Raw genomic sequence first — 24,779 nt, 5'->3', positions numbered from 1 at the left:
AGCATGACACCTTGCAACAGACGAGCATCGATCGAACTGCTCAATCTAACGAGTTCTGATGCTTGCTTGTTCAAGCATGGGCATGTAATTGTTGCAAGTGTTGGCCTAGCCTAAAAGGTTTTGTCTTGATTAAGATGGCAGTCAGTATATTTTGCCACATCGCATGCATGATCAATTCCACGCCTGGAGATTGTCATACATGATCAGGTGTCCGGTCGTGCATTCATGCAGCACTTGGTCCTGCAGCGTAGCCAAACATCCTTGGGCATAAACAAGGCACGAGTCTCCATGAACTCATTATTGCTTACTTGGATCTAGTTGGCCAAGTCACTGTATATAATTAATAAATTGTCGGCTTGCATTTGAATATGCCATTGCCAGTGTCAAGTTATGTTATGGGCATACATTTCAACTTTACCAGTCACTTCGTACTGATAATACTAATAAATTTCGATCCACTGGTAAATTGAAACGAAAGCTGCTAAGCTACTGATCAATTAGACATTGGTAAATTCCAACATAGTTAGTAGCAAATAGTTATAGTGGTTTCATACGACAATTGGTACATTTTGATAGGCACTGTTTAATTAGGATCTCAGCTGGTAATATATTGGTCAACTAAGAGTCAATTAACTTAATTGTTATTTGATGACTGTATAGTTGCTTCATAGATATTGGTAGACTTCGATACCGGTTAGTGAAATTGAACTGTAATTTGTTAAGTTAGCAATCAAATAGACATATTTAGCTAAAAAATTTGTCACTTGTTAAATATTTACTAGCACATTCTAATAATTACAATCAAGTACCCTATTTTACCAATATTGAACATTTTAGATCATGATAGCGCACGCGGATCATTGGAGTTTTGCATTCCACTAAATTAATTGAAAATGAACATCTTCACTGAAGCGTTGAAGCCATATACAATAACGTCATGTAGAGTAAGATCGATTTATAAAAGTGATGTACGGAGTCATGACTAAAAAATCTTCTTTGGTGTTGATTGTTTAGGAAAAATTACCAAAAAAGTCATAAACCTATTATACTTGTGTCAATTTAGTCCTAAACCTTTTAATTGTGCTAATTGAGTCCTAAACATTTTTGCGTTTTTCCAATTGAGTCCATCCGATCAATTTTGGTCGGAAATTACTGACGTGAACACTGGCCGTCTTTCGTTGCACAGTCGACGCTAACATGGGCCTTTTTTTTATTATATTTTTATTTTTTTTATTTTTTCTTTTCTCTTTTCTTTACATTTTTTTTAACTTAGGGCAAGCGCTGGTGCCGGTGACCCTCACCTAGCCCAAATCTGGCTAGGGTGTCACAACCCTCAGAAAATCTACATGGGAAGTTACGCACCCTCACTTTGGCTGGCGAGGGCATCACGGCCATCAAACAATGTTGGCGAGGGCCGCAACGCCCTCGCCCAATGCCGGCGAGGGTGTCACAACCCTTGCCTGTGTCGCCGACCCTAAGTTCCAAAAAAATTAAAGAAGAGAAAAGAAAAAAAAAATTCAAAAATTATTTTAAAATTATTAAAGATATCCATATCAACACCAGCCGTGCCACATAGGACACCCGGCATCCATATCAGCTAAAATTGGCCGAATGAACTCAATTGGCAAAAAATGAAAAGGTTTAAGGTTGCGTTTGGGAACACTTTGGGGGGAAAGTCTTTGGAAAAATGCAAATGACTTTAAGTTGAAGGAGTTTTTCAAAATGCAAATTGTGTTTATTAAGTTGTAACTTAAAAGTCCATTGCAAAGCAACTTTGGGTAAAATAGCATTTAGAAAAATTATTCTTGCAAGGCACTTTTTTTATTTTTTAAATAAAGAAAAGTTCAAACCCTTTGCCAGAGCTGACGAAGGGCAGGCGGCCGCCAGCGACCCAGATTTGGGCCGGCGGCCATCGTCTGAGGTTGAACGACCTCAGGCAGCCCACGGCGACCACCGACGAGGGTTGCCTAGGATCGAACAACCCCTGACGAGGGTCGCGAAACCTAGGCGAGGGCCGCCGGGTTGTCTAGGTAGCACGATCTTAGCCGACCCTCGCTTGAATCACGCAGTGCCTCTCCGAGATCATGCGAGTTCCTGGCGAGGGCCGTCTAGGTTGCGCGACCTCAGGCGGCCCTCGCCTGGGTAGCGTGGCCCGTCGCAACGGTCATACAACCCCAGGCGAACGTCGCTAAGTTGCACGATCACACCGACCCCTCTCCAGTCCGTCGTCGTCCCCTCATAGCCACGCCTCCGAGCTAAGTGAAGAAGACGATGAACAATGATAAACGAGGGCAAAATTGGAAAAATCAAAAAATAGATGAGGGTAGTTTTGGAAGAAATGTTTTTTACTTATTTGGGAGTGTTGCATGCCAAGAAAGCTAAAAGCCCAAAGCAACCTAGAACCTGCCTTGGGCTTTCAGCCTTCACAAGGCTGACTTTTGCTGAATGGGATTTCTAAAAATTGTTCCCAAACACCTAATTTTAGTCCAAGGGGCTTTGGACACCCAAAGTGGCTTGGGAAAGCCATTCCCAAATGTACCATAAAACTCAATTGATACAATTAAAAGATTTAGAACTAAATTGACATAAGTGTAATATATCTAGGATTTTTTGGTAATTCTCCCTCAAATGCCCACTTTTAATTTGTCACATTATTTTGAAAATCTTTATTAATCGGTGTTAGTATGTCATTAGCATTATATTTCTGTAAATTTGGATAGCGTTCAAACTCTGAAAGGAAAAAAAAGAAAGCAAAGTCAACTTGGTTTTTGAAATAGTCCTTTTTTTCGTAAATGAAGGATGGGTAAAGGTAACCAAGCGTGAAATTCCATGAGCGTTGTCGATACGAGTTTTGCACGCGCTAATAAATGTCTAGTAGAATTAAGGCTACTCAGGAAATGGGCTTCAAAAGGGCGAGTGAGTCGTTATAGCCTCCTTTGGCAAGACGGGGGCGAAAAAATTCTGGTAGTACTCAGTAGAGCATATGAGTAATGCAAAGATTTGCTCACGACATAAATAGAACTCATGATCTGAGGAGAGATAGGCTAGAACTTTACCTCCAAACTGCCATGCTTGGTAGTCAAATTATCCAATTTTTTCAAGGGGGTTTCAATGAAACAATTAAAGGTAACATGCCGGTATCGTGGGGTTATAAGGTGGGGAAGCAGCAGTACGACCACCTAAGATTCGAAGCCTGCAAGTGAAATGTGTGGGAGATGGCCCTAGGATTCCCATGGATAACTCATTTGCTACGCCTATTAATGGCGTTATGCAGTGTTCGTAAAGGCAACGGCACTCGGTCACGCAGGTTTAAAAGAGTTGTGGACCGGCGATTGTGTTGAAGTTGCGAGGCTTTGATTAATCAAATGGGGAAAATGATGGTAATGACCCTAATAATGGCATAATGTTCAGCCACTATTCTGGGGCGGTCTCCGTAATTGACCGGGAATTAGTAGAGAGAGCGAGAGAGAGAGAGAGAGAGAGAGAGGTAGCGTGGGAATCCCTTCGGTGGGTGGGTAGTCTCTAGTGAGGAGATGAATGAATGAAGCCAATCTCAGCAACAACAACCACAACCTCTTATAATTTAATTTAATCCAACCGAGACATTGGTTTGTGTAGTCTGTGTTGGATCAGCACGTGTATCTTCCACGGACTTTCAGGGGATTTGCTTTCTCTCCCCCTTACCCCTCCTCACGTGCTAATCTTCTTTGCCTCTGATCTTTTGTGGAAAAGGGCAATCCTACACAAGTAAAACCATGAAAATGTAAAGGCGTGATGCATCCGGATCGATGTCCCTGCATCTCTACCAATTCAGTGCCATGGGCATTTGCGTAAAAACGCCTCATGACCCTCTCCCCCATTGGCACAATTTGCACTGAATTTGAGGTGCCATTTAAGCTTGACCTGGAAATAGTGAACATACAATAATATTATCCTTTTTCTTTTATTCATTCGACAACCAGCTGTTAATTAATGCTGGACATGCAGATTAGTCGCTTTCTATTCTTCTTCCATTCCCTTCCGGACGGGATCCAAGGATCGAGTTTGTTCCCATGATTTTTTATTTATTACAGTCTCCCAAGTTCTTGAATATTGATTATTGAAATATATAACTCTCTATCTATTTCCCTGCATGAAAAATCAATTGACCTGCTTCAGTCAGCTCAAACTACTGGGACACTTTAATTTCGAAGAAATTTTATTCCAAGGAATAATATTGAAAGGTGCAATAACGTTTGTGATATTCGTCAAGATATATTGCAATAGCAGAAAACAAGAAATATGGAGGTATGTTTAGTAAAAGGGACAAGATTGTTTGTCATCATTTCCAAAAGGTTAGACCAGAAAATTTGGAATACTAAGACAAGTAGGGTTTTCAACATAGCGGTTGGGACGAATTATGGAAAACCCATATAAATATGAACAGAAGATTGTTAGCTGTCCATAATGTGAACAAATAAGGAAGAGCTGAGATTATCAGACAAAATGTAGAGATGGGTAAATGACAGCAGCGCAGAATTTCTTCATTGTAATGAGGCGATAGCCTGGACAAGGTTTCCCGTTCAACGGACACCCATCGCCTCATTTTTGCTTTTTAGTCAATAGTAATACACACTCTCGTGACAAAAATGAGGCTGGTCAAGCCCATCTCTCCTCTCGTCACCATCCCTATTGCAGAATATTGGATTATATATTGAAAAAGCAGAGACTATCCTGATCATCTCTCTCTTTCTTTCCAATTCCCTTGCTTCTTTGTTTGAAAGTCCCTCTATATAATTGTTTGATAATAACCTCTCTCTCTCTCGCTTTCTCTAGCCCCACTCCTTCACGTCTCTTCTTCATCAGCGGCTTCTCTCCCCTCATCTCTTCCGGATAAAAAGTTTGGCCCCTCTTCAAAAGTTCACTTCTTGTCATTGGGAAAAAGAGCGCAAAAGAAACAGAATTATTGACATCAGAGGTCTGCTCTTTTTCTTCTCCTTTCACCTATTTTCTCTTTTAATTCTGTGATATGTTCCTTAATATCTGTTTAGTGCTGTTGAAAAGGTAGCTAAGGCTACGTCCAACTGCATACTTCCAGTTCCAGGGTTCATCAGTTAGTTCATCTTTCATTTTTTTGTTTGTCTTCTTCATTAACGGTGCATGCTTCACAATGGTGAAGCTGATCAATTCACTGTCTCTTTTTTCTTTGGATCGGAGGTCATGCAATAGAGATTAAATGCATTAGATGCTGTGTGCATGCTCATTTCAGCTAACTTCTAGAGCAGCATCCTCTCTTCTCCGCTCCATGATGAGCAGTGTAGATCACATATAAAGCGCGTGCTTAGTCTCACTACTTGAGCTATTCCCCCAACAAATTTACCATCGTTTTTTTTTTTTGGTCGGAGATGGATTTACCATAGTTGACTAGCTTCACAAACATCCATCCTTTCACCCTAGGGTTCCAAGACATCATCTATATTTCTCCTGAATTTTCTTCTTACCCTTCTGACCAGATATCACAGAAGATGCAATGTTTTTACAGAAGTGTGTACGTCCATCCAGGGTTGCTGCGGTGGAGGACTTACTAAGTTAGCGGTCCTCCTGTCCTCGAAGATATTATTGAAAACCATCTATTGATCTTCGAAGGCAGTATTGTTTGCCTGACATACTACTATATTTCTTTGTTTTTGTTTGGTTTTGTTCTTATCCACTCTTTTAAATTTTCTTAGGTTTTTCTCGAGGTTGTAGTCTATTTAATGTTATGCATACTAGGGTTTGATTCAGTGCATGGAATATATACTATGACTATGGAGAGCATTTGTTGTATGGAGCCAGTCCCCCCTACCTTTTATTAATTTGCTTGTAGAATCAGCTGATAAAACCTGCATCATTTCTCTCTGCTTTTTGTTTTCACCCCTAAGGAAGTAGAGGAAGATGATGGCCAGCAATGGACAACCTTCAGTTCCACCCGGATTCCGATTTCATCCCACCGATGAGGAGCTTCTCTATTACTATCTGAGGAAGAAGATGTCTTATGAAGCCATCGATCTCGACGTTATTAGAGAGATTGATCTCAACAAGCTCGAACCTTGGGATCTTAAAGGTCATTATGCCCACTTGCTTCATACGTTCCTTCTATATAATTCCTTGTGCCTCGCACTTTTCATTCCATGCTTTAATATTGGCATAACTCAGTATCTATGAACCAAGGTAAAGAAAACTGACAATATCTGCTAACACATCAACTTGAATCAAAGAGGGGGCCACAGCGATTTATCTTTCCGCAGATTACATAAATCTCACTTTGGAACATAATGAGATCCATGTTATTAGTTTCCAGAAGACAGAATGAATTGAACCTGCATTAGCCATGTATAGAAAAGTTCCAGTTACGTAACTCACCAAAAAAAAAAAAACGCATGAATTGGCTTGACTGCGTGGAAGACCTCTATTGCATCAAAGAAAGAGAGGACAGTGGAATAAAACTGAAGAGCAATGGTGGAGATCAGTATCCTGCTTCATTCACTTTGTAAATTGATTTCATATATAAGTTTCGGTATCTCTCGTATTTTTCATAATTTAATCTGCACCAGATCATATTAATTATGTACTATTGTGGCATTATATCTCCTTGCCTTTTGGCGAAATATACATCCGAATGGATGCTGTACAAGTCAAAATTTTGATTACTGGCACAGTGGCACCGACTTATATTAGCAATGTATTTGATGAGGACTGCATGTTGTAAACTAATGCAGACAAGTGCAAGATTGGAACGGGTCCTCAAAACGAGTGGTACTTCTTCAGCCACAAGGACAAGAAATATCCGACCGGAACTCGGACAAATCGGGCAACAGCAGCCGGATTTTGGAAGGCAACAGGGAGGGACAAGGCCATCCACCTGAGCACCTCAAAGAGGATAGGGATGAGGAAGACCCTAGTCTTCTACATTGGACGAGCTCCTCATGGCCAGAAGACCGACTGGATCATGCATGAGTATCGGCTTGAAGAAGAATCTGCCCCAGACCTCCAGGTATATATCCATACATAGACAAGTTAAATTATATATTAGTCCAGCAGCTAGCTAGTGGAGTTGGATTTATGTGTTTACATGACAAAAGGAAATTAATTGGATGCGAACTGAGGAACTGCCGTCGGGTGACTTGAAAAAAGTAGCTATAAATATTCAATGTCGATCTCTTTGCAGGAGGATGGGTGGGTGGTATGCAGGGTGTTCAAGAAAAAGAACCATAGAGTTGGGTTCCAAGCAGAAATGTGTCAAGAACGTCAAGATCATCATCAGGAGTCACATGACCACATCAGTCAGTGCATGAAGTCAGGTGGTGGTGGGGGTTTCTGTATAACATCACAAGTGGAGCCCAAGCAACATCGCCATCATCATCATCATCTACAACTACAATCCCTCCTGAGCAACAATTACAACATGGAGTGCTCCATGCACCTCCCGCAGCTGTTGAGCCCAGAGGTCGCCTCCTCCTCCTTTGGAGATGTGCAGGAGATGCTGAGGCTCACCGCAACTTCCAATTGCAGCAGTTCCAGTGGCGGCGGAGGAGATTGGTCCTTCTTGGACAAACTTCTTGCGGCCACGTCTCACCAGCAGCAGCACCAGCAGTGCCTGCCGCTGCAGCAGGCTGATCCATGCCAGTCGCTGCCTAAATCCTATCCACCCTCCCAAGTGCAAGTCGTGGCCGATGCCAGAGCTTCATCTCAGCACAAGTTCCCTTTCCACTATTTGGGTTGTGATCCAGACATGTTCAAGTTCCCCAAATAGCTCGTCAGCTACCTAGGGTTCAACAATTTCATTTTGCTTACCAAGATACTCATGGCCAGGATTTTAAGACAGACTTGATGATCTGCTTATCGACTACCTTCTATTTTTCTTGGGGGGGTTAGTTAATTCCGAGTTGTAGAATTACCTCCTTTAAGCTGCTTGAGAGGATGAATTGAGGGAAAATTGTCCTTGGATAATGACTTTCTTGTGGTTTTGAGTTGTCACCGCGTAGAAACTATAATGGCACGTTTGGTAGAAGGGAATCGCCTGTGATGGGACGCCTATTCCATTTCTAATTTCCCAATCCCTCGTTTGGTGGAGAAGACAGGAATGCCCATTTGATACTAAACGAATAGTCACGTGGAATGGGCCATCACGAGACTTGTCAAATTGAAAATTAATTATAAAGTAATCAAACTAAAAATTATAATAAATTAATTTAAATAAATTAGTTATAAAAAACTATTGATGATATATATCAAATAACTAATTGGACGATGCTGAAATCGATGAGGGTTGGGCTACCCGAGCTAAGCTCATTCACGGTTCGGCGACACACCACAAAGGAAAATGAAGTATAGGTTGTACTTTAGTTGCAACGAGAAAAATGAGTGGCGAATGCCAATGTGACCCTTTTTGCGTACCTCAACAAAGACTTTTTACCATGTATTGAGAGTGTGTGATTGACTTGTCTCCAAAAACGGGAGATCCCTCGTTGGGCCCATGCAATGTTATACAATATCCATTCGACTATTGAAAGACAGTACTTGGGTTGTTGAAATCAAGGGAGACAGCACCTATTCATGGAGGAAGTGGCACAAAGTTAATTCTATAAGCAACATCTTAAACATACATCAAATTGGAGATGGCCAAAGCGCCTGTCATTTATGACTCAGCCACTGATCTTCATGCTACGTGTCATGGGTGGTGGGGAGGCCCAATGAACGGGTTTGGCCTCCTGCATGGACTGAGGACTTGGTGGCTAGTCAAGCTTCACCATGCATTGATGTGGTGCCTTGCTCTAGAGTATTTCCACTGGATCAACCAATGGCCATTGTTCTCGAGCTGATGGTTAAAAGCTGGTCAGAAATAAAGGTCCTATTGACCCCTGCCACAGGCTGGTGCAGTTCAATCCTGATGTGCCTAATTCAGCTGTATAACAAGTGAGTACACACTTGCTGCAGTTAAGTGAGTTCACAGATCGATTGGATGGGAAATGGAGTTTGTGTGGGCTCTACAAGCTTTGAAAGGTAAACTTTTGTTAAAAGTTTGAGAAAGATGATCTGGAATGAAACTAACATAAATCTTTTATGGAGAAAAGGGAGTGACATCCTGCACAATTGGTGGTGTTCCTCGAGCTGCTGGAGTGATCGAAAGTGTGATGTTTTCGGTAAGAGTTCAAGTGCCTGGTTTGTTGCTGATGAAGAAATCAATAGTTGCCTGAGGATCGACAAGTATGTCCGTAGATGGAGGATCGGTGTTCCTTAGTGATGCTGGGATGTGTAATTGGTTCAACTCTGTCGCCTCCGTTCATATGAGGTTATTTTTCCGAGTGATTGTAAGTTGATTGTTTCGGGGAAAAGTCGAATATGAAGAGAACTAATGAGTCATCAAGTCTTTTGACCTTGTAGCTCCACGATAAAAGCTCCTCCCGCTCGTAGGATTGCATATACCTCCTTTTTTAATTTCAATTTGGTTGATGATTGATCCTTTGACCCCCCGTAACCGGGAGAACCGACATAGTTGCACAATTTTTGTTGACCAAACTTGAAATTTCGCGGAAACAAAACTCAGCAAAAGTAGAATAAAATCCTTAATCACTTTCCTTTGGACAGTTCATCTGTTGACTAATATGCCCCGTGCCACCCACTGTCGGTGCTCGTATAGGCCTGTTTGAAGATGACTTCATCCAGATATTGTCAGTTTCAAAGATAAGGGCTCCCATGGAGCATGGTCCAAATGAAATCTAATGCGGTACATGTGGTAGCGTTGTGTGAAAATCTAGTTGAAATATAAGGGTCGAGAATTATGTAACACCCCGCATTTATTTGAGCTAAATATGCATACTCAGATATATATGAATCATAAAGGTTTCCATCTCTTACATGTCGAATAGAAGAAGACTAAGGTTTCCATCTCTTACATGTCGAATATAAGGTTTCCATCTCTATGGAAGTAAGAAAAGGAGGAAGTCATGCATCGTTGGTTGTTGTGTTAATTTCGAGTTGCTATGTGATGCTTATATTGAAGATTTGACTACAGGGTTTTCCTTTGGATTTGATTGTCCGTGATTTGAGAGGGACTACTCCATGACAGGAAATCGAATTTCTCATTTTGTCGGGATTGTCGAGGGACAGAAGATGTTATTGGATGACAATTGGAGTTTTTAAATTAAAGATAATAGAGTTTTGGAAAGTTGGTATGATATTCTAGTTTATGGTGGATGTAGATTAATAGTTATTCCAAAGAGAGAAGAAAAGATTCAAATGTAGAACGCGAGGAATAGTCTTGATTTGGCTCTCGTTTTTTGTTAATTTGGTGGATCTCTATCACTTCAATACATCATTCGCGCATAATGAATAACTTTATGGTTTTCGGAGTAGTTTTGAGGAATTCTGGATTGAGGTTAGGCTTTTGTTTAGCAGGGGTGAACATGGAATTGATGTTCGTGGATTATGTTGTCAAAGAAATACTATGTCTGGGTTAAAAGGATCTCGCAATTCAGTATTTGTCTTCTTCCGGAGTTTTGGGGTCGTTAACAAATTGAAGTTTTGCTGGACTTGACAAGCCCACCATATCTTATTGATTGCTCTGTGAACTTACCTAATGACATGGCGCTTGCCACATGGCAAGGTGAGATTAGCGTTAAACAAAGCCTGAGTACCACTTTAAGATTATTCGAGAGATAATGATGACCTTATTGTTGATTCAAAGCGATTACATTGAAAGAAAGCACAAATGATCAGGGTACGTGTGGCAGTGGAGCGGAAAGGAAATCAAAAGGAGACAACATCAAATTGCCTACACTACACTACCCCCTTTACTTCTCCCTCTTTTGTTTCCTTTTTTTTGTAGTTTCTTTCTTGGAATATATTGGATACATGCATACCGACCCGGTGGAGATATAATAGACGGCGAGAACTAGAGAGAGAGAGAGAGAGAGAGAGAGAGAGAGAGAGAGAGAGAGAGAGAGCTACATCTACAAAGCTAAGAGAGTTTTGCGTGATTCTTAACATCATCCGGTGCCAGTGACGCCCAAGTCGAGCTTCCGCTTGTCCTCCGACTCCTCATCCTTGGTTTTACCAGCGGCGGCAGCACCGAAGACGGGGCCGCCGTGCCCGGTGGCATCGGGGACCTTCTCCTGGAGCATGTCCACCTGAATGCCCCCCTGGTCCTGAGGGGTGCGTGCGTCCGTCCTCGTCCTGTTCGCCCCTCCCTCCACCGACTCGTACGTCGTCGCCGTCTTCGACTGCTTGGGCTCTGCCCCCCCGCGCTCCTGACATTTTTGCTTCCTAGAGATTATCCTTCTCTCTTCTTCTTCTTCTCTCACGGCAGATCTGAACTAAAATAGGAAGAAACGGAGAAGAGGAGTTGTCCACGTGGAAGCCAAGGCGCGTTTGGCAACTGGTCAAATAGTAACTATTTTTATTTTTTTGTTCCCAGAATCAGTTTTGGAACAGAAATCCGTTTCATAAATTTTTTGTTCCCGGGCACAAATTTGCAAAACTTTGTTCCCAGAATCAGTTTTGGAATAGAATCAAAAAGAAAAAAAAGTTGTTTCTTGATTCTGAAAACAAGAATCAGAAATGGAAAAGAAAATTTTTTTCTTCTTGTTTTTCTTCTTCTTCTTTTTCCTGGCCTATGGCCGATTGCCGGCGGTCGGCCATCGGCCAGGGCTGGCGAGGGCGTCGTGGCCCTCGCCCGATCTGGCATGGGTGACCCTCGCTGCTGCCCTTGCCAGATCCGCTGAGGGCGGCACTCGCCCAAGCCACGAGCAGCCCTCGTCGGATCTGGCGAGGGCGGTGGTGAGGGTGACCCTTGCCGGTGCCGGCGACCTGGCCATAGCCAAGGAAGAAAAAAAAAAAGAAAGAAATATTAAAAAATTCAAATTATTATTATAATATTATTAATAAAAAGAAATTTTGTGTAGTTATCAAACACATTTCTGTTTTTTTTTTCTATTTCAAAAATAAAAATTTTGGACAGTTACCAAACACTTTCAAATGCTTAGGAATTTTTTTCTAGCACGGAATAAAAAAGAATCATTTATGAATAAAAATTATTTTCGGAAACAAAATGGTTATCAAACGCACTCCAAATTGCAACCACGTGCCTCCCCATCCCGGCAGCTCATCACCTCATCCACCGCCGCGTCACTAACTCACGGTTTGAATTGGGATAAAGGATTAGTGATGGCTTTCCCGGCTGGCTGGGCCCGCTACAGTATGTCTCCTGCACTTAAGTGGGCCCTTGCCTGATTTAAACCCGCCTGCCTGAGGAAGGGGGAAGTTCGTTGTTCTATAACGTCATCTATATGGCTTGTTCTTTGAAAATGGAGAAGCCAAACGAAAGGAATTTCTTTGTTCGTTAATCTTATCGTTTTTTTTTATTTTTTGAACGAAGATTAGCTTTGCTGCTGGTCCACAAGCAAGGAAAGTAGGTCCATTGACGGCGGGCTCTGGACAGAAAAGAGGGACTATGTCCAAGCACTCGTATATAGACCACACCAACCTGAGAACCCACGCATTTCAAGCCAGTGTATCATTACAGGGCCCGCAGGCTACCTTGCCATCACCAGAAAACGGTTGCCTAATGAGTTGATCGTATCATTCCCGCAATTGTTTTGCAGTCACTAAGAAGAATGATGAATTGAAGGAACGTTTCCATTCCATACTCAAGGAGGAAGGACAGAAAGAATACAGGTATTGTAGGAAGAACTACTACATCAAGGTATTTGCAACCATGCTGACCACGAAGCCCAATATAGCACCGGCTAAAACTTCCACCTCTGTGTGCCCAACCGATTCTTTCAGCCTCATTCCACTCTCTCCGTCTATACCAGGTTTATTGTCCCCATCGTCACCCATTCCTGACTGCAATTCTGTCTCCTCTGTGTCGTCTGCTCTGAGCATCAATGGGGTAGTTGTGACTTTTAAGTTAAAGGAGCCCCTTTCAGTTCCATCCATCGGAAACCGGCCGCTTTGACCCAAATTCAAGGGTGACGAAGATGACTTTCCCACTCTGTTGCTCTCCGCGGATGGAGCTTTCACCCGTGCTTTCTGCAGCAGAGCTTCATTCATCATCCTGGCATGTTTCCCCACTTCTCTTCTTACGCCCTGCACGTACACCACGAGAAAATCCGGCGGAAGATGCCCCAATTCAGCCAACCAAACCAAATAATAATTGAGCTGCATTGCTACAATGTAAGCAGCTGATTACAATTCTACCAAAAACAATCGATGGAAGAATCATTATCCAAAGCCTTTACAGAGAAACGTGACTAACAAGGAAACACGACTAATAATTCTTCAAGTGGGTCACTGGTCTAATGTAATAGCAGTGCCTCCTACTTCCTCGTCATAGATTGTCAAATGTCATGAAACCCTAAAAGGGCTTAGAACACGAACAGGTTGAGCTTTATCATATTGAAAGGCCAGCCCTCTAAAACCATTACGTCATACAGCATATATAAAGGCAACAAGACTAAGATTGACAAGAGTTGGACAACTCCGACATTTATCGGGGTTCCAAAATCCTTCAATGTTCTAAATCTAAAGCATCCTGTGAGTCTAATCCTCTGATTCCTCTCTATAGTCTTATATCAATTCGTGGCAACTCAACACCAAGACAACCACAAGAGGGAACTGAAAAATATTTTTAGCAGACAAATCATGAAATTTGACTTCATATTGAATCTGTGTCCACTGGCAGACAAGTATTCTCAAATTCACTGACTTTGGTTTAAGACAGGATGTTGTTTCTGCAGCATGCTTTTGAGGGGGTTAGTCCAAGAGACTAACATATAAAGCTATAATATACGCCCAAGTTGCTATTAATTCCCGCCCTTTTTAACAACCAATGATGGCAGTTTTTATTTTTGGCCGATAAATGAGTTATGACATATGATGTCCATTATGGCTGAACTAATAATTACAGGGCAGAGATAATCTCTAAATTATAGACAAGGCTAATGTGGAAAAGAAGTGCTCATAGAAGATGGTGGGACAGAAATAGAACTGCACATAGCGACAGACTTCCTATCTGCTTGTTGTCTGGATGTAGAGTAGCACAGTGAATTCTGCTCAGGTGTAGGGGAGAATCATTAAGAACAGCATCAAAATTGCAAGTGATATTCTCATAAAAAAAGAAGAAGGTGGTATGTCACAACAATTAGAATACTAAAATCTTTCATCAAGTGAAAATTTGATAAATGCAATTCCAGGGCCACCCATTATATTCCTCTTATTAGGTATTGAAGAGGGGAATGCAGCTAGTATTTATAATAAGGGCTGATGAATGAAAAACTGGCAAGCTTCGAGAATTGGGGCAATAGTATTTGAATTAGGATTAGGCTTCCTACTTAAGACTTTTCTACTTTAACTTGGATTAGGATTGATAAGAGTTTTTAAATACTTGCATTTCATACAAATAACTCATTGGTTGAATCATTAAAATTCCAATATTTAACAACTTTTTGTTATTGAGTTACGTGTTGGAATTTCTCTCTCAGGCGTGATGCATAAGCAACCCTAAGTTTGAAAGCTTTTGTCCAACGGATAGAGATTTTTAACCTTTTCTTTGAATATCCTTCAATTCCTTGGCTACATTTTTTCAGCCTAAGTCCCAAGCTACTGCTCAGAGATACTTCTTAGGGGTACAGTTCACCGGTTTTGTTCCTAGCCAAGTACTTACAGACCTGAATAGCATCTGATCACATCGTCCAACATCACCTCTCTGTCTGCTAGGACACGGAAAGGAGGTGACGAGGTGCTTATCCCTGATTGCTAAGGCTTCTGATATGAAGACCAATGAAGAGATCAATCTTCAGCTACTAAGCTAATTAACTGTAGAGAAGTTTCATATGAGGGATGATTGGTCTTTTAAACAGACGAAGGAGTCAGCCCATGATTAGCAATCAAAGATGTTAAGCACATGATCATGTAATGTATTTCAAGATGGAAGATAGTGCCACCAAATAGAGTTAAAAAGAAGAAAAGGCTGGAGAAAACCAAACCAGACTAGGCAATCCTCTTAAGGAGACCACTGAGGTAAGTGAAAATATGAAGACAAATAAACTTCAGTTGGTGCAAGAAGTGGGAGCAGAAAGAAGCTACAACTATATGGTGACAATTCCTCTCAACCTTTCAGCCATCAAGGGATAAACCACATTAACGAAGGAAGATGAGGTAATGATTTTCTTTGTGGCCCAAAACTGAAGGTTGCTTACCTTCATAAAATACATGACGAAAATACATACAAGATGGTAATCTTCAAAAAAGCATAATAAGCCACCTCCCAAGTGACAGTCTAAACTTGAACCAAGGACCGAAATACGGTTTGCTACCAAATGCCATGCATCCTCAATTCTTCTTATTATAAATCCTCGGAGAACTAACAAAAGGAGGTATTCTTTTCATCATGAACCCAAAAAAAAACAGAGGTATCTGCCCGCTTTCAAACATCAATCTGGAAGGATAAGAAGAAATCAGAACCCACAAAAGCAAGAACAATGTGAAAAAAAAAAAAACAAGAAGATTACCTGGGAATCATACATGACAAGTGCAGCATACACAACCGAGAGTCCAAAAATTGAATCTGAGAATCCCCTGCCACAAGGGAAGGTAGAAGAGACTAATTCAGGAGGAATCATGAAGACTTGGGGGGAAGAAGTCCATTAGTTCTCTCTAGTGCCTCTGGAGTCATATAGAGGGGCGTGGGGATTCTTGGGAATTGAAGTGTATCTCTATAGAAACACTCTTAATACATGGCTCACGAGTTTAGGAGGTCCTTATTAAATGAAAACCCCACATGGTAGCAATAAGGGCAGATAGGGGAGATGCACAGTCCTCTCAACCAATTGGAAGACCAGCAGAGATGAACGAGATGGAGAGGCTAAGAGAAACCAAAGCAGAAAACGCCCGAGAAGAAAAGACGCATGCTGCACATTCCCTCAAGATCAAGACATCAACTAATCTATCCAGACGGTCCATACCCAAATCATGTTGAGAGCAAAGGAGATAGGAAAGTGTTGTCATACAACGCTCTAGTTAGCATTTTAGGGAAAAGCGTTCAAACATGATATATCTGAGAGAATCTGAATAGAAAAAAGTGGGTTACCTCTCGAAAGAAAGGGAGGTAGCGGTAGCCACAACTGCCTACGGAAGACAATTAAAAGATGGAATGAGGAGGGGCAGTGGACGCAACACACACAGAAGGGAAAGGGAAAGGGGACTCACGGCGGAGTGGGTGGAAGGGAAACCACCGGAACGAATGGCGGCGCTGAAATCGAATTTCCTGGCATCTCCCTCCGGCGACGTGAAGGGCTTGGACAGCTGCCCGATGGCCGCCGATACACCAGCTGAGATGAGCACCTACCACAAAGTCCCAGTAGCCCCACCGATCAGATTACCCACCCACCCACCCTACAGAGAAAAGAGAAGAGAGGAGAGAGAGAGAGAAGGGTCAGTCAGTCAGGCTCACTTTGTTGTGGGCGATTTCGGCGATATCTTGGAATCCGAGATTGAGGCGGACGACCGAGTTACGAGAGGGAGAGGGAGAGGGAGAGGGAGAGGCGCAGGGGCAGGCGTACCACCCCATGGTCGAGTTCCACCACCTCCCCGCCATTTGAAGTCATCTAACTACTTCACTCGATCGATTTATTAGACTCTCCAAGTGTTGTTGGGTGCGCCCCCCTGATCCCGTCTTCGTCCCCACGCGCCGCGCTGGAGAGGCCACAAAGATCAATCTCTTTTCCCACATTTTGCTTTTCTGTACTACTGTAATTCACCTACCGTGGGATGGTAGTATTGCTATGGTATAATAGCATGTGCATCCCCTGTAGCTGATCCTATATGAGATGTAGGCGCCATCTTGAAACCGGCGGTCTAGCGTAGAATCGGACCTCTCTGATGTTCTCGACGAGCTTTTGTAAGAGATGATGAAGGGTGCATAGTGCATAGCATAGGTGTTGGTAAGGAGTGCCCGCACGCTTGGAGTCTTTTGTTTGTTGAATCGGCAATTCAAGCCCTGGGTGATTTGGCGGTGCAGCTAATACATATTTAACACACATTCACTTGTCTTAAAGAAAAGAGCAAAAATCGCAAATTATGACCACCGTAACATATTTACCCTAAACTTTTTTTCCGTGATACCAAAAATCATAAAGTTGTACCTATGTGGTACATTTACCCTCCGTCAATGAGCCCCGTTAAAAATCTATCTACATGGATGCCGGAAAGCAAATGATATTGACATGACACCCACGTGGCTTAAGTGAATTAAAAACTACGTTATTTTGACTGAAAAATCATCTAACGGAAGGTAAATATGTAAGATCGGTACAAGTTTGAGATTCTTTATGTCACACGAAAAAGTTTAGGGTAAATGTGTCACAGTAAGTATAGGTTGAGGTTTTTGATTATCATAAAAAAAATTCAGAATTTTTAGTGGCTTTTTCCCTAAAGAAGAAGAAAAACTTATTTTTATCTCTATCTTAGGAATCACTGGCAACATGGATGGATAGCCGTGGCACGTAGTGAAAGATGGGATAAAGAAGAGAAGTTCATCACTTCTATTGACAAAAAACACTCCGTGGCCGAAGATGTTCAGGAGCTTGTATAATGCTTTTCTCAGTACCATCAACAAGAGCATCAAATGAGTGCCTTGCAAATCCAAGTAACGTCACTATTGCAATAAAGAAAAACACACTAGCTCATTCCCTGATTGATCCTGAAACTGGCTCGGAATTTGTCAGTCTAGCTGCAGGCCCGTTACAGTGTCAACAAGATCGATTCGCAGTTCTATAAATTGAGAACTGATCCTGATCGAGCAGGTTACAAGTTTTAGGGTAGAAATCGACTCTATGAAACTGATCACCCTTACATTATACAACCCTGGATTATCGGATAAAAGAAGCCTTCCAAAAAGAAAGCTACATGAACTGAACTCATAAGCTGCCATAATTATTCTCAGGTCAAGATCCTCGGGTAACAACAGAAAGGCCTCAAGCGACCCCTCGGGGTTGTTGATAAAGATAACCATTTTCCAAAGTGGAAGGATTTTGCACCGTCAACACTTGATGTTAGAGGCATATGCAGCCTATTTCTGCAAAATTCTACCCAAGACATCACCTCAAGTTGTTATTAGACCTCCTTTCCCGTAACACGACCAGAAAATTTCCACTAGGTAGGACATCTACGGCCACACACCGCTGTCCATAGGTCAGCAGTTCCCTGCAGTTGGGGGCAACTGAACTGAGCCATTCAAATCCCAAACAGCATAAGTTAAACATATCACATGACCAGGGGAACATGGTATCTTTGCTTTCACTAGCTACAAAGCAAAGTGCATTGGTGACTCATCCCGATTCACCCTCGCACCTTCCTCCTAGTGCGAGAGAGAGAGAGAGAGAGAGAGAGAGAGAGATGCCACGGCGCTCAAACTGCTAAATCTTTAGCTCTATTCATGTATACATCAAACGTCGGTGATAAATTTGTCCATGATTGTTAGAAGTACTCGAATTCTATGTAAGAAGAGTCACTAGGATCGATGTCTTTCTGATAATGAGTAGCATTATTATCAGTAATCGTCTTCTTGTTGGCGTGTTCTACCTTTGGATCTTTTGTAGCAAACTGGGAGAAGTCAACGGGATCAGGTATATGGGGCGGGACCGCACTCCTCACCAGGGCCCAATTCACTCCCTCGAAGAATGGGTGCTGCTTGATCTCAGTGGCACCTCTCTTGTAGGCAATGCGTTTGTGGGGCTCCTTGACTAGGAGGCCTCGTATCAAGTCCCGTGCCATGAAACTCACTTGTGGGGTATCTGGGAATCTCAAGGGTTGCCCGACCACGTTGAAGAGAGTGGCACGGTTGCCCGAACCCTTGAAAGGAGTGGTGCCATGCAGCAGCTCATACAAGAATATGCCGAACGTCCACCAATCCACCGCACTACCATGTCCTTCTCCACGGATGATCTCCGGAGCCAGATACTCATGGGTCCCCACGAAGGACATGGACCTCACGTTGGTTGGCTCCGCCATCAGCTCGGGCAATTGGGACTGCAGCCCTCCTCCACCCATCATCACCCCAAAGTCTGATTTAGATTTGCGGTTCTTCTTCCCGGGCAATATCCGTGGCAAAAAGTTGGATGGCTGCATGCAACCATGCACCGTGTACTCCTCGTCCAAAATGGCCCCAGACGAAAAACCAGTGCTGCTGCTGCTGCTGCCGCCTACATGTACTGAGGAGGACTTTACTAGTGTTGGGCTGACCGAGCACCGTAGTGATAAGTCGAAGTCTGAAAGCATTATATGCCCTTCGTCTCTCACCAGCACGTTCTCTGGCTTCAGATCCCTGTATACAATACCTAGCATGTGCAGGTACTCCAGCGCCAACAGCACCTCCGATGCATAAAACCTGTTAAAGTTAACCAGTTAATCGATTGACAGAGATCACTAACTTTAGAAGTATGCTGTGGTCCATTGATCACCCTTCAAAGTTCCATCATCCTAAGGTACAGCAGATCTTCTGAGCCACAAAACCTTAATCTATCTATTTGGTTTATCACAGTTTAGAGAAAAGATGGATTGCTATCCTGAAATTAAGATGTTTATTATGAGTAATTCATTAGGTGCTCGCCCATGGAGATCTGATAAATTGATGATCTATCACAGAATGGAAAGCACTGGTTGTTGAATTAAAGATAAAATTTGGAGAAAAGGAAGCAGCATCTAGTCACACAGCTGGTTAATTAACTTGAATGAAGGGAAGTATTTAGAAAGAAATGTACTGAACCTCGCAGCTTCTTCGGTGAAATGCTTGTTTTGTTGCTTTTGACGGAGGGAATGCAGATTTCCTCCGCTGCAGAACTCCATGACCAAGCAATAGAACTTTTCGGTCTCGAAGTAAGAATAAAGCGTGGGCAGGAATGGGTGGTCGAGGAGCCCGAGTATCTCCCTTTCAGTCTGAGCTCGCTGGAGTTTGTTTCTGCTGGCAAGGGATGACTTGTCCATCACTTTCATGGCAAAGTGAGTGTTGGTTCCTCGGAGCTCCACGAGATACACGCTCCCTATGTCCCCATATCCTATGCGTTTCAGGAGCCGAAAGTTGCTCATGCCAAGTTTGGGACCTCCCTTGGGCAACATATTGATGGCCTCCCATCGAACATCCCCACCTGTGTGGGGCCTCAGCATCGCACCCGAGCTCTCCAAGCTGTTGCTACGGCTTGATCCCTGCTGGCTATTGTAGTTCTTTGTATTTGGTTGCGGTTGCAGCGTCGTTGTTGTGAGTGGTCTACTTGTCAATATCGCTGCTGATGAAGCTGTTGGAATTTCATTGTGGTTATGATTATTGGCATGTGTTCTTGTTAGGCCTGGAATCTGCTGCCGGCAAATAGGCGATCCATCAACAGTAGTATTGTTCTTGGTATCCTGTTCGACTTTTCTCAATCCAACTTCACAATTTTTGGGAAATGGATCAGAATTTGCAGGTATAGCAGGTGAATCAGGGGTAGACTCGGAGACATCTCTGGCTGTTTGATCTGGCTTTCTGGGATAGCCTGGCATGTCATAACATAGGCTTGTATTGTTCTTGGGGATTGAGTCCATAACTTCAGGTTTACTTGGCTTGTGTGCGCTCCTTATCAATCATATAGAATGCACATTCATCTTTAGAGATATGATCAGTACAATTCATATTAATTTGGAACAAAGTGGATCGAAATCAGATTAGGAAATCAGGTATGCCTCACCTTTTTACGATTCATGCACCGACAGGAATCTGGAGATCGAAACTCTACCCATCACAACGTTTCTGCACCAAAAGGATGAAAAACATAGCATGTGAACTTATGCTGAAACGATGTCGAATTCACTTGAGGAATAACCATCCGGGCAGGTTTTCGTTAGATGAATTCACATGTTCTTCATCTTCGAAAAAAAGAAAAAGGAAGCTTCTGATCATTATCCCGGGAATGATTGAAATTGCAAACTACGACTTGTATTTGCCATGGTATCAAATGAAAATTCATTTGATACATCTCTCTCTCAAATAAAGGAGAGACCAACATCTACAGATGTCTCCATCAACGGGGAAAATTGGGTGGCAGGCACGTCTATTGATGCATTTTAGGGACATGGGAGTCGGGCAAACTTTGTCCAATTAAGATAATCCATGAATGCTGATACAGGCCTGCCGCATATAAAATACTTAAGCACGTATATCATGTTCCAAAACTAGCCTATGATGCAGAGTGCAGGGCAATAACAAAACCAATGAAGGAAGCGTGTGGGAAACACTGACCAATGAATAGAAAGGCTTTTGGAGGAACGAACTGGCTCCAACATCTCTATGTTTCTCAATCTCGACAGACACAAACACGCAGACCCAAATAACATGATGATTCTGGGGGGCAAACCGAGGGTCAAATTTTGCGGAGGTATGGATTATTGGAAGAGAGGGAAGTTGGGTCGTAACCGAAAGGACAATATCGGGTGCATGTTTATCGTCCATGAGCTGTTTCTAATGCAAGTTCCCTGAATGGTTTCATCGAGGAGGATCATCCTGGGCTTTCAATGATCAAGGAGAACACCAGACATTGTTGGAAGGTGAGGAGAGAGAGAGAGAGAGAGAGAGAGAGAGAGAGAGAGAGAGAACGCTAAAATTTGACAAATCCGAAGAATAAATGGCAGAGAGAGGGAGATGGAAAAGAGCAAGGAGGTTGTCACGACGTTGTTTTAGGAAATGGTCAAAGGGGTCTTCCAGGTATAAATAAACAGGGACACATGGCCGCTTGATCGTCTTGTCAGATCAGATTGGTGGGTTTGCCATCCTTCCATTCCAGTTTCCATTCCCACGCACCACCACCGAGCTATACCCTCCCCCACTATACACCCAACCATACGTGGATAGACATTTGGCATTTTCAATCACCGTCGCACACGCCATCAACGGTAGCCTCAGCTCATGTGCGAGCTTTGCCATTCTTTTTAGGGAAAATGCCATAAAAAACCCCAAACTTTACCCTTTATGACATATTTACCCCGAACTTTTTTTTGTGACACCAAAAACCCCAAACTTTCTATTTGTGACACATTTACTGGAACTTTTTTTGTGACACAAAACCCCAAACTTTTCTATTTGTGACACATTTACCCCAACGTACATTCTCCATGGGCATTTTCATCTTTTCCGCTTTTTCTTTTTTTTTTTTCTTTTTTTTCCTTGCCGGCAAGGGCGAGGCTCGCCCTCGCCGGCGTCGGGCGAGGCTCGCCCTCGCCTGGGCCGGCAAGGGCGAGCCTCGCCCGACGCCGACGAGGGCCCCCTCGCCGGAAAGGAAAAAAAAAAAGAAAAAGCGGAAAAGACGAAAATGCCTATGGACAGTGTACATTGGGGTAAATGTGTCACAAATAGGAAAGTTTGGGGTTTTTGGTGTCACAAAAAAAAGTTCGGAGTAAATGTGTCACAGAGAGTAAAGTTTGGAGTTTTTGGTGGCATTTTCCCTTTTTTTTATCGTTTCGAATACTTTTCAAACAGTGTTATGGATAATGCTTATTGATGAACACTGAACACTTTCCTCGATTCGTACGCCATAAATCCTGTAAATGCATAATACGTGACAAGATATTATAAACATACTCTCAACACTTGATTTCAAGAAATTATCTATTTATTTATATTTCATACAAATACTTTCATTCATTGAATGTATTTTATCCACAGCAAACAGTATTATCTCACATCTATATGAAAGAAATATAGGGGATTAGTAAAAATAAATGATCATTGTGTTAATTAATTATAAATCATTGTATTTGAACAACTTTGTAATAATTTTCATCTCCATCTTTCTTTTTATTATTTGACTCAATTAGTACTTTAGGAAAGACAAAGACCAGAGAGTTCCATAAAAATAAGAACCCTTCTTTCAACTATATCGACGGATCAATTGGGACTTGCAAAAGTCTAATATGGAGAAGCCCGAGCATCGCGTTTGTGCAGAGAAATGTCTTATTAAAAGTTCGGCTATCATTTTGATCTCGAGGTTTTCAGTCATGTGCATTAACGGAGATAAGTTTTTTCATGTCATGATTTTGCCAGCCATCGTAGGCACGTCAAGTTTTGATTAATCGAAATCGAAATCCGAGGGAATGGTTAGAGGGGATATGCAAGTTAAAAGGAATCGATAAGACAAATGGAAGGGCTTGATGCGCAAATTCAGGGATCAAAATGAAAATAACGGAATATATGAATATTAAACTCGAGTTGAGGAAATTAACTGGATTTTTGGAAGAGAGAAGAAGTTGTTGATGGAGCCCAGTAGTCATCGGGCCCAAAAGAAAGCCCGAAGGTCATGGTCCCTAACTCTCCTAAGGTCCGATGAAGGCGACGGAATCCAAGAGGTGAACACATCGAGAGAGAGAGAGAGAGAGAGACGACTGAGCAGCGAGCGTGCGAGCGAGCCAAGGACAGCGGAGAAAACCAGACAGGGGCAGCCTACAGGAGGCGGAGGAGGAAGAAGGCGAAGAAGAAGAAGAATGATGCATGGAGCAGTGGAAGGGATTGGGTACCTGGTGGGGACGTGGAGAGGGGAAGGGCGAGGCGTGTATCCCACCATCGACTCCTTCGCCTACACGGAGGAGCTCACCTTCTGTCATCCCGACCCTCGCAAGCCCGTCCTTACCTACTCCCAGCGGACCTGGAACCCCATCACCTCCCTCCCCATGCATTCCGAGTCCGGCTTCTGGCGCCCCAAGCTCGACGGCTCTCTCGAGGTTGTCCTTGCTCAGAGCACCGGCCTCGTTGAAGTCCAGGTTCTCTTTCCCTCCCCACCCCTTCCCTTCCCTTCTCTGCTTCTTGCTCCAATCTTTCTTCCCCTTTTTATTCATCCTATCATTGCAGAAGGGGACCTTCGACGCGGACCAGAAAGTCATCTGCCTTAAGAGTGATCTTGTGGGGAACGCTTCCAAGGTTAAGACTTTAGATTCTCTTTTTCCTTATAATCCCCCTATTCCTCCTTCTCATATGTGTAAATCCTGGTCTGGCTACTCTCCCTTTTCCTGTTTGGTTTGTTTGGACCGAATACGAGGTGGATGTCCTCTCTGAAAATGGAACTTTTTTCGAAATGTTTGTTTCGTTGCTATTGGACTCGTAGCATCGATGATCTTTAAATACTGAACTGCTGCTCCCCCCGCCGCCGTTGCTAGGAACAACCTAATTTTGTCACAACTACTGCTGACCTCTTTCTTCTTGTTGCCAGGTGAAAGACATCACTCGAGTGTTCAAGCTGGTCGATGGGGAATTGTCTTATGTTGTGGAAATGGCCACCGCCTTGACCAGTCTTCAGCCCCACCTTAAGGCTGTGCTCAGAAAAGTTTGACACCATCATCTTCTGATTATGTGTGCCGATGTCTCAATTGACATGCCCTTTGGAATATGCATAAACAAAAATCAGAATACGCGGGAATAGAATGAGAGGTCAGTCTTGTGTCAAATTTCTCTAAGACTTACGGATATAGTGTGCTGTATGCCCACGGACAAGAAAATTGAATGGAGGTGATTTTTTATGGCCCCTATGCTTTGCTTAATTTTTCACCCCTTCCACTTATTGACGTATATCTTTTTACTGTTTATGGTCGTAATCGTCGTGCGCTCCATTCAATCATCTCTGTGATCAATAGGGAATGAGCCTGCTTCAGGTGACGAGAAAAAACTTAATTCATGTGGATACATGCTTGGTTCAGGATTAGGCCTGTCCCTCTCTTCTGCATCGATACTGTTTGGTGAAGCAATA

General features: G+C 42.8%; 5 protein-coding genes across 6 annotated transcripts; 2 read left to right on the top strand and 3 right to left on the bottom strand.

Moving 5' to 3' along the window:
• Positions 1-5,913: 5,913 nt before the first annotated feature.
• Positions 5,914-8,028, top strand: LOC130137299 (protein SOMBRERO-like). Its single transcript, XM_056308084.1, has 3 exons — positions 5,914-6,082; positions 6,738-7,012; positions 7,187-8,028. The coding sequence occupies exons 1-3, from the start codon at positions 5,914-5,916 to the stop codon at positions 7,769-7,771; spliced, it is 1,029 nt and encodes a 342-aa protein (XP_056164059.1). The 3' UTR covers positions 7,772-8,028.
• Positions 8,029-10,982: 2,954 nt separating this feature from the next.
• LOC115689600 (uncharacterized) lies at positions 10,983-12,112 on the bottom strand. The gene is made up of 2 exons (XM_056308077.1): positions 12,105-12,112; positions 10,983-11,328 (listed from the first exon to the last, which is right to left on the bottom strand). Exons 1-2 carry the CDS (start codon positions 12,110-12,112, stop codon positions 11,007-11,009), a joined length of 330 nt encoding a protein of 109 aa, XP_056164052.1. The 3' UTR covers positions 10,983-11,006.
• A 340-nt stretch (positions 12,113-12,452) lies between these two features.
• Positions 12,453-16,631, bottom strand: LOC130137298 (uncharacterized). Of its 2 annotated transcripts, XM_056308082.1 has the most exons (5): positions 16,472-16,631; positions 16,228-16,362; positions 16,109-16,146; positions 15,531-15,597; positions 12,453-13,107 (listed from the first exon to the last, which is right to left on the bottom strand). In XM_056308082.1, exons 1-5 carry the CDS (start codon positions 16,613-16,615, stop codon positions 12,712-12,714), a joined length of 780 nt encoding a protein of 259 aa, XP_056164057.1. In that variant the 5' UTR covers positions 16,616-16,631; the 3' UTR covers positions 12,453-12,711. The 2 variants fall into 2 exon arrangements, with proteins under 2 accessions (XP_056164057.1, XP_056164058.1); XM_056308083.1 differs by lacking the exons at positions 15,531-15,597; positions 16,109-16,146.
• A 1,801-nt stretch (positions 16,632-18,432) lies between these two features.
• Positions 18,433-21,626, bottom strand: LOC130137297 (serine/threonine-protein kinase AGC1-7-like). The gene is made up of 4 exons (XM_056308081.1): positions 21,290-21,626; positions 20,739-20,800; positions 19,784-20,626; positions 18,433-19,405 (listed from the first exon to the last, which is right to left on the bottom strand). Exons 3-4 carry the CDS (start codon positions 20,593-20,595, stop codon positions 18,496-18,498), a joined length of 1,722 nt encoding a protein of 573 aa, XP_056164056.1. The 5' UTR covers positions 20,596-20,626; positions 20,739-20,800; positions 21,290-21,626; the 3' UTR covers positions 18,433-18,495.
• A 1,802-nt stretch (positions 21,627-23,428) lies between these two features.
• Positions 23,429-24,559, top strand: LOC130137296 (peroxynitrite isomerase Rv2717c-like). Its single transcript, XM_056308079.1, has 3 exons — positions 23,429-23,799; positions 23,888-23,956; positions 24,246-24,559. Exons 1-3 carry the CDS (start codon positions 23,524-23,526, stop codon positions 24,363-24,365), a joined length of 465 nt encoding a protein of 154 aa, XP_056164054.1. The 5' UTR covers positions 23,429-23,523; the 3' UTR covers positions 24,366-24,559.
• Positions 24,560-24,779: the final 220 nt, after the last annotated feature.

Source organism: Syzygium oleosum, unplaced genomic scaffold, assembly GCF_021117445.2.
Source record: "Syzygium oleosum isolate NSW1041296 unplaced genomic scaffold, Sole_v2.1 Sole_v2.71, whole genome shotgun sequence".
Taxonomy (NCBI): domain Eukaryota; kingdom Viridiplantae; phylum Streptophyta; class Magnoliopsida; order Myrtales; family Myrtaceae; genus Syzygium; species Syzygium oleosum.
The sequence above is the reverse complement of the archived record's forward strand: the minus strand, read 5'-3'. Positions and strand labels throughout refer to the sequence as shown.